The sequence below is a fragment of the Symphalangus syndactylus genome, chromosome 20 (assembly GCF_028878055.3).
Source record: "Symphalangus syndactylus isolate Jambi chromosome 20, NHGRI_mSymSyn1-v2.1_pri, whole genome shotgun sequence".
NCBI lineage: Eukaryota > Metazoa > Chordata > Mammalia > Primates > Hylobatidae > Symphalangus > Symphalangus syndactylus.
The window spans coordinates 63,094,507-63,103,743 of record NC_072442.2 but is presented as its reverse complement, the minus strand read 5'-3'; the positions used below and the strand labels follow the sequence as shown (position 1 = coordinate 63,103,743).

The following is a 9,237-nucleotide window of genomic DNA, read 5'->3' as shown; positions in this document are numbered from 1 at the left end:
CACTTTGTGTATATGATTTCTCCTCTCCTGCCATGAGTGCAGGGTCTGTACCTGGCTGTATCTCCAGCATCTACCACGACTGAAAAGCCAAACGTATTTGCTGAATGGATAGTATACTGGCCTCCGCATCAGAAGACCTGGGGTCCAGGCCCAGTACTGTCGGAAACAGTTCTTCATACTTTATTACCTCGTTTAAACTTTTCTTAGCCATTATATTGATAAAAATTCCAAGAGGTGAAGTGACTCTCCCAAGGTCGCAAAGCTAGAAGAGGTAGAGGCTGGAACTGCACCCCGCCATCCGTCCTCCTCTCTTATTCTCTTTTTTTTTCCCCACTGTGCTGGGGTGGAGAACCGGGACCGGCCCCTTCGAGAGGCCAGGCCGCTACTGCAGCCCCTCTTCTCCAGCTCCGCTCTGCACTCAGCCTCCCTCTGCCGCTGGGTCAGGCGCCCAGCTCCGCCCGGACCCTCCCCTCCAGCGGCGCTCCCTCCGCGCTCCCGAGACCCCGCCCCTCCCCTCGGGCCAACGTCACGTGCCGCCCCATTCCCCTGCGCCTGCGCCCTGCTTATTTCCCGCTGTCAGGATGAGGAGGCGGAGGTCGGCGGTCGGGTCCGTCTCTGCCCGCGGCTGTGCCGGCGCCGGCGGCTCCAGCCTTAGCGGTTCCTCCCTAGGCGGCGGCGGCGGCGGCTCGGTCGACGCCTCCTCCGCCAGCTGAGCCCTCGGGAGCCCGGGACGCCGCTTCCCCGCCCATCCCCACACCCCGAGGCCGGCCGCCTGGTTATGGCGCAGCCGGGCCCGGCTTCCCAGCCTGACGGTGAGGCGCCCACCATGGCAGGCGCGGCGGGTGCGGCCTGCCTGGCGTCGGCGTCGCGGGAGGATTTCGGGGCGGGCAGGAGGCGGGAAGGGCGCGCGCAGGCCCCGGGGGTGACCCCGCCGGGCGGAGACGGGGGCTCGCGGGCTGCGGCGCGCGAGGGCGGCGCGGGCGCCCCGGCGGCCGTGGCTGGGGAGGGGGCGGGAGGCGCCGGTGCAGCGCTTGCGGGCGGACAGAGGGAAGGGCGTGGGGAGGCTGCTGGGTAGTGTGGGGAGGGAGCGGTTCTGGGTAGCGGGGGACCGGCACGTGGGTTCTGCCCGTGGGGGAGGATGGAAATCGGGAACATGTGCTATATTCGTTAAAGAAAAAAAATCTTAGCTTAGGTAGTGTACCCTCCCTGCCGCCCCAATCCTTGCTATAGAGCTCTTTGCACCCAGTTATGTGACCTGAAAGTAGTTGTGTACAGTAACTGGATTTAGTAGCATTCCCTGAATGGCAGTGTGGCTTAATGGTAAGTGTTGGGGCCTGGGAGTCTAGAGGACCTGGATTCTTAACCAGCAAGCTCTGGGCTCATTTCTTAGCCTCGTTGAGCCTCAGTGTTCTCACCGACGAATTAACCAAGAGGTTAATTCATGCCTTTATATTTTATCTATAGAAATAGCAACACGAATGTGTATATAAAATAATAGTATTATGGAGGTATTAGGAATAATGAGAATAGTGTTTGAGAATGCTGAGGCCTACTTGCACTGCTTGAAGATGTTTGCTTGTGGAACTAAAAAAAAAAGTGAGGTCGAAGAAATGTGTCATTTATGGCGTTTATATTCTTGGAAGGAAAAAGGGGCCCCATCCTAAATAATCAAAGTTGGTTGTCAGAGCCCTTCGTGACCTTCTGGGAAATTGGACTAAGCTGTGCTTCACAGATTGACTACATGGTTCCAGGTTTTACCACCTAGAATTGATGTTTGGAGATAGTGTGCTTGGTCTTTTCCAAGATCCCACTGTATCTAGTTGTGAAAGTTCTTTCTGGTGTATTTCAATAATCAGCGTGTGTGCTTAGCATCTTTAAGCGTGAGTAGAATGTTGGGAAAAGGGGCTTGGTACGGAGTAGGTACTTTAAAACTTGGCTTTCCTTGGGGTTGTCTCAAAATAACCTTTCATGAAACCCTTACTCTTTATTCTTGCCTTTGGGGAACTTGAAACCATGTTATCAGATTTTAAGGTTCTGGCTGCTCTCTGGGAAATGTGCTTCAGAGCCTGTTAGCCTGTAGTTTTGGGTGTAGTTGCCTAAGGGGAGATGTCCAGTAAGCACTTAGACTTTTATAAGAACCTGCTTGCTGTTTCTGTTCCAGGAGAAGGGAAGGGAAGCATTTTTGGTGGGCTGTCAGAGAGAGGAAACTGGGATGTCTTCAGGCTGCATTTTAATGATCACCTTTTGCATTTGGTGTCAGGCAAGAAAACTTTGTTCTTCCGCAATCCCACTTTGTTACTGCACACAGAGGCAAGATACAGAGAGCTTGTGGTTCTGATCAGGAGTGGTAGGTATGCATAGCTGGCTGCTGCCTTCTCTTGAGTTGCATGGAAAGAAACGTCTAGGGCAGCTCAGGTGACATGACCGTCTGGAATCAAAATTCCCTGCCTCTTTCAAGATATGAGATGGTCTTCTTTGTAACTAGGCAGAAGTGACTAAGCACTTGAAAGAGGCTAGGGAAAACTAGCTTTAGGAAATCTTGTATTCTTGCTATTTTAGTTCAGGTTTCTTTCCTGTTTTTCAAATCTTGTGACTCTAGGATGAGATTTAGTTTGCATAGATTGCAATTTTTATTTTAAATTAATGTAGGTAGCCATGACTACTTTTTACAGTAGGAGAGAGATAATTTGGTACGTTTGAGTGCCTTGTGTCAGTGCCTTAGAAGTTCATCTTGGGGATTTTAATTGTTTCTTTTTTCTTTGAGACAGTATCTCACTCTGTTGCCCAGGCTGGAGAGCAGTGGCGCGATCTTGGCTCACTGCAGCCTCGACCTCCTGGTGTCAAAGCAATCCTGCCACATCAGCCTCCCAAGTAGCTGTGACTACAGGTGCATGCCACCATTCCCAGCTAATTTTTGTATTTTTGTAGATACGGCGTTTTGCCATGTTGCCCAGGCTGGTCTCAAACTCCTGAACTCAAGGGATCCACCTGCCTACGCTTCCCAAAGTGCTAGGATTATAGGTGTGAGCCGGTGAGTCCGGCTTTTGGGGATTTAATTTGTGTCTTTAGCTGAACTCACGTAGACCATTTTAGCTTTAGGCACATTTGAATTTTCTAGTCCTGCTGATTTAAAAGAAAAAAAAAAAATCGCCAGAATTCTTTTGTGTCAAACTGGTGGTGAAAGATAACTGCTTAGTCTTTGACTTTATCTCGTTTTATCCTGTTCAGAAGCGATTGTCTTTGATGACTTTTTAAAAAAAAAAATGTATGTTGTCTGTTTTTCATGGCCATATGGTAGATTAGGAAAATCGATTTGTGTGTAAATTGAAGGGATGAAATGTAATCATTTTATTCATTTTAATTATTTTGTAAGTTAAAAAAAAGTTTTGGGTTTTTGATACTGCATCTTAGTTTGCTTATTTGGAATACAGGTAATTTTAATAGTTAAAGAAATTTCAATTGATCTGTTTTCCCTTGAGAATTCAAAAAATGTGAAAATTTTCAAATTTTAATATTTTAATCTAAGTTCAACTATATCTTTGAAGCATTTGCTCTGGTTTTACTTCACTTTTTTTCTTTTTCTTTTTTTCTTTTGTAGAGAGGGTCTCACTCTGTTGCCCAGTCTGGTCTTGAACCCCTGGGCTCAAGCGATTCTCCTATCTTGGCCTCTCAGTGTTGGGATTACAGGCATGAGCAATTGCACCCAGCCTACTTCATTATTTTTTATTCTTGCCATGTTGGCCAGGCTGGATTCCTGATTGTTTCCTGTTAGTTACACAGACATGCTACGTTTTACCCCTGAAGGACATGCTTTGCATACATAAGTCTGCAACTTCCGTATCTCACTTAATGAATGTTAGCTATCATATTATATACTCAGGGTTATATGGCCATGTAATGTTCTGTAAACACTATAGGCATTATCTTAGGAAATCTTCATAGCAGTGAGGTGGGTACTATTGAAATATTACTGCTTCTGTTTTCTTGATGAGGAAACTGAAGCACAGAGAAGTTAAAGAAACGTGCCTGTGTTATACAGCTACTAAGTGGGGGAGCAGGATTCAAATCCATGCCATCTGGCTTATGTACTAGGTCATGGACTACTTTCCACGTCAGTGTTGTAGGCCTTCTTCATTCTTGTTAAAGACGATCTCATATGCATGTACTATGCATGATTTATTGCCTATTTCCCTATTGTGGGGCAAGTAGATTGTTTTCAATTTTTAATTATTTTATAAGCAGTGTTGTAATGGATGTCCTTGTGCATATTTTTTAGGTACTCTTTTACTTCTGTAAGACTAGTGAATTAAATAAAGGGCATGAGTTCTGAGTGGTTTAAATTTTAATACCTGTTGCTAGCTTACTCTCAAAGGCATCAATTTACATACTTGCCAACGATATATATGGCAGGTGGATTTCCCCTGTAATCCTACAAGCTCTGGATGATGTCATTTGTTTTAGATTTGTGTCTTTTGATTAAAAAAAGTGATATTGTTCGGCTGCGCACGGTGGCTCATGCCTGTAATCCCAGCACTTTGGGAGGCCAAGGCGGATGGATCACAAGGTCAGGAGTTCAAGACCAGCGTGGCCAATATGGTGAAACCCCGTCTCTACTAAAAATACAAAAGTTAGCCGGGTGTGGTGGTGCACACCTGTAGTCCCAGCTACTCAGGAGGCTGAGGCAGAAGAACCACTTGAACCCGGGAGGCGGAGGTTGCAGTGAGCCGAGATCATGCCACTGCACTCCAGCCTGGGGGACAGAGTGAGACTCTGTCTCAAAAAAAAAAAAAAAAAAAAAAAGGAGTTGTATTGTGCAGTTAACAAGTATTTGTGTGCCTATTCTATGCCGAATCCTATGCTAGGATCTAGGAAATACAGTGATGAACAAAACCAGACCCAGTCCCTATTCCTAGGTAGTGAGTCATTCAGCCGTTAATTAGATAATCTTTTTTTTTTTTTTTTTTTTTGAGACGGAGTTTCGCTCTGTCACCCAGGCTGGAGTGCAGTGGCACGATCTCGGCTCACTGCAAGCTCCTCCTCCCGGGTTCACGCCATTCTCCTGCCTCAGCCTCTCCGAGTAGCTGGGTCTACAGGCGCCCGCCACCACGCCCGGCTAATTTTTTTGTATTTTTAGTAGAGATGGGGTTTCACCGTGGTCTCGACCTCCTGACCTTGTGATCCGCCCGCCTCGGCCTCCCAAAGTGCTGGGATTACAAGCGTGAGCCACCGCGCCCAGCTAGATAATCTTATAGACACTTACAAAACTATTTTTTCAACTAATATGAATGTATACTGTTTGTCAGGCACAATTCTAAGCATTTGGAATACATCAGTGGGCAATATAGATAATAACCCTGCCCTAGTGTGGGAGAAATGGATATTAAACAACAAACGTAAGAAAATGATATGGGTTGTTAGATGATAAGTGCAATGGAAAAAAGAAAACAGAGCAGGATAGAGGGAAGGGGGTGGGGCTGGTTTTAAATAGGCTGGTCAGGCAGCTTTATTGAGAAGATGACATTTGTGCAAAGACTTGAAGTAGATAGAGGAGTTATCCTTGAGGATATCTGGTGGAAGGGTGTTCTAGGCAGAGATCAGTTTTTGCATATGCCTTGAGGGCGGAAGCATGTCTGGCATGTTTGAGGAAGGGCATGGAGGTCGTTGTGGCTGGAATGATGTTAAGGGGCTTGGGGGAAGAGTGTAGTAGGATATGAGGTCAGAGAGGTAATGAGGTGGAGGCAGATCTTTTTGGGCCCTAGAAGTATTGCAAAGATTGATTTTCACTATGGGGAACCATTGAAAAGCTTTGAACAGAGGAATGATGTAATCTCACTTATGTTTTAAAAAAATCATTCTGGGCCAAAGTGCTGTGATTACAGGTGTGGTGGCTCACGCCTGTAATCCCAGCACTTTGGGAGGCTGAGGCAGGTGGATCACCTGAGGTCAGGAGTTCAGACCAGCCTGGCCAACATGGTGAAACCCAGTCTCCACTAAAAATACAAAAAGTAGTCAGACATGGTGGTGGGCGCCTGTAATCCCAGCTACTTGGGAGGCTGAGGCAGGAGAATTGCTTGAACCCGGGAGGTGGAGGTTGCAGTGGGCCAAGATCATGCCACCGTGCTCCAGCCTGGGCAACAGAGTGAGACTTTGTCTCAAAAAACAAACAAACAAAAACCCCAAAACACTGTGACCGATCATGGTGTTGTCTCATACCTGTAATCTCAACACTTTGGGAGGCCTAGGTGGGTGGATTGCTTGAGCCCAGGAGTTTGAGACCAGCCTGGGCAATATGGCAAAACTGCATCTCTACAAAAAATTAGTCAGGTGTGATGGCCTGTCTCTAGTCCCAGCTACTCAGGAGGCTGAGGTGGGAGGATCACCTAAGCCTGGGAGGTCGAGGCCGCAGTGAGCTGTGATCTTGCTACTTCACTCCCACCTAGGTGACAGAGTAAGACCCTGTCTCAAAAAAAAAAAAAAAAAAAAAAATCACTCTGGCTGCTGGATTGGCAGCGGAGTAACAGGGAGGTATGAATCCAGAAAAAAGATGTTGAAGCTTGGACCAGGATGGAGGTTATATTTTGAAAGTATGGCCAACAGGATTTGCTGACAGATTGAATATGGGATGCAAAAGAAACTGAGTAGTCAAGGATTACTCAAAGGTGTTTGGCCTGAGCAACTAGATGGACACAATGCTATGAATGCCTATAACTGACTTATTTGACCCATATACAGAGGTCAGTAAAGGCTTTTGATGAAGTAGTCCTGGAGCTGAGATCTGATGGATGAGCAGGACTCCGGTTTTTGGAGGATGCATAACGAGTAACATAACTGAAGAAAGGTCACTGTGCCTGGGTAGAGGAGTAGGTATGGGCTGGCCTGTGAGGGTTCTTTTTCCTTAGAGCTGTAGGGAAACCCACTGAAGGGTTTTAAGCAGGTAGACGATGTGTGGCTTTTTCTTTTCTTTTCTTTATTTATTTTTTGAGATGGAGTCTTGCTCTGTCGCCCAGGCTAGAGTGCAGTGGCGCTATCTCGGCTCACTGCAACCTCCACCTCCCGGGTTCAAGTGATTCTCCTGCCTCAGCCTCCCAAGTAGCTGGGATTACAGGCATGTGCCACCATGCTCGGCTAATTGTGTATTTTTAGTAGAGATGAGGTTTTGCCATGTTGGTCAGGCTGGTCTCGAACTCCTGACCTCGGGTGATGCATCCGCCTTGGCCTCCCAAAGTGCTGGGATTACAGGCATGAGCCACTGCGCCTGGCCTATTTTATTTCTTTTCTTTATTTTTTTGAGACCGAGTCTTGCTCTGTTGCCCAGGCTGGAATGCAGTGGTGTGATCTCTGCTCACTGTAACCTCTGCCTCCCAGGTTCAGGCGATTCTCGTGCCTTAGCTCCTCAAGTAGCTGGGATTACAGGCGTGCACCACTACACCTGGCTCATTTTTTGTATATTTAGTAGAGACAGGGTTTCACCATGTTGGCCAGGCTGGTCTTGATCTCCTGTTCTCAATTTATCCACCCTCCTTGGCGTCCCAAAGTGCTGGGATTATAGGAGTGAGCCACTGTGCCTGGTTGAAGTATGGCTTTTTAATTTGCGCTTCCAGGATAGGAATTATATTAATTATGGCCTCTTTGTTTATTGGCTGGCTGGCTTGCTTCCTTCCTTCCTTCCTTCCATTCATTTTTTCTTTCTTTCATTTTTTTCTTTTTTTTTGCTTGCCCTCCCTTCCTTTCTCCCTCCTTCCCTTTCTTCTTCTTCCTCCTTTTCTCTTCTACTTTGAGTTGCTGTTTCACATCTTTATTTCTTTTGTGGCTTGTCTGTTTATATCTGTTTCCCATTTTTCCATTGGGTTGTCCTTTTCTCAGTAATTTGGAGGAGCTCTTTGTAAATTATATTAGCCCTTTGGTATGTATTGCAAATTTTGTCTCACAGTTTGTCATTTACCTCGTTTTAAAAATGTTTTGTTATGCAGAAAGCTTTAATTTTTATGTAGATCTGACCTTTTTTTTAAAAAAATAATTCATGGTTTCTGGGTTTCTTCTGCTGAGGAAGACTTCCCCAATTCTCATGTTTATTTAAAGAGAAAAAACCTTATGATTTTCAACACTTTTAGTTGTCTTTTATGTTTTGTAGTCTAATCCATTTGGAATTTATTTTTAAATTAAGGAAGTTTAATATAAAGAATGATTAACTAAACTGGAGATCACCCACTAAGACAAAAGAAAGCCCTAAAGAATACAGGACTAGTAGACATAAGGAACAGTCATGGCTTCCAGGGCTGAGGCGGAGCACCCTTTATTTTTTTTTCTGAATAGATAGCTAGTTGTCTTAATGTTTATTCAATAGTTCATGTTTTTGTTTGTAAATTATAACTTGGTAAATCTCCCAACCTTTGAACTAGCAGAGATACTTAGTCTGAAAAACAAAAGCCCTGCACTTATCCACTGTCTTTGTCACTCTGATATCCTAACACACAGTAGCCTGGAATTAGGTAATGGCCTTTAATTTTCATGTCTTACCTGGCTTTCTGTGGAGAGAATTGCTTTTGAATCTTAGGGCTCTAATTTCTAAAATATCTCTATCATACCCTAGGTTTTTTTTTTTTTTTTTTTTTTTTTGAGATGGAGTCTCGCTGTCGCCCAGGCTGGAGTGCAGTGGCGCGATCTCGGCTTACTGCAGGCTCCGCCCCCCGGGGTTCACGCCATTCTCCTGCCTCAGCCTCCCAAGTAGCTGGGAATACAGGCGCCCGCCACCACGCCCGGCTAATTTTTTTTTTTTTTGTATTTTTAGTAGAGATGGGGTTTCACTGTGTTAGCCAGGATGGTCTCGATCTCCTGACCTCGTGATCCACCCGCCTCGGCCTCCCAAAGTGCTGGGATTACAGGCGTGAGCCACCGTGCCCGGCCCATACCCTAGGTTTTTATCCACTGAAGTTTGATGTTTTCTTATGTAGTCATTAATTTGAATATTGTCTTTATGGAAGTATTTATTTTTTGAGACAGAGTCTCACTCTGTCACCCAGGCTGGAGTGCAGTGGCACAATCTCTGGCTCACTGCAACCTGCGCCTCCCGGGTCCAAGCGATTCTCCTACCTCAGCCTCCTGAGTAGCTGGGGTTACAGGCACGTGCCACCACGCCCAGCTAATTTTTTGTTTCTTTTTTTAGTAGAGATTTTTAGTAGGGATTTTAGCAAAAACAGCCCCAGAGACTATGATAGAGCCCGCGGCATGGAGAAAAAA

The 9,237-nt window shown here is 45.9% G+C and overlaps 1 protein-coding gene across 6 annotated transcripts in view; it reads left to right on the top strand.

The window, feature by feature from the left end:
- Positions 1 to 550: 550 nt before the first annotated feature.
- Positions 551 to 9,237, top strand: part of RABEP1 (rabaptin, RAB GTPase binding effector protein 1) — a 118,249-nt gene continuing 109,562 nt past the window's right edge. For 3 of the 6 annotated variants that reach the window (XM_063629585.1, XM_063629584.1, XM_055255772.2), the window contains exon 1: positions 569 to 812. In XM_063629585.1, the coding sequence (XP_063485655.1) occupies positions 779 to 812 (34 nt within the window). In that variant the 5' untranslated portion in view covers positions 569 to 778. Of the gene's footprint in view, positions 813 to 9,237 lie in introns of all 6 variants that reach the window. The other 3 variants (XM_055255771.2, XM_055255773.2, XM_055255774.2) reach the window with 3 other exon arrangements.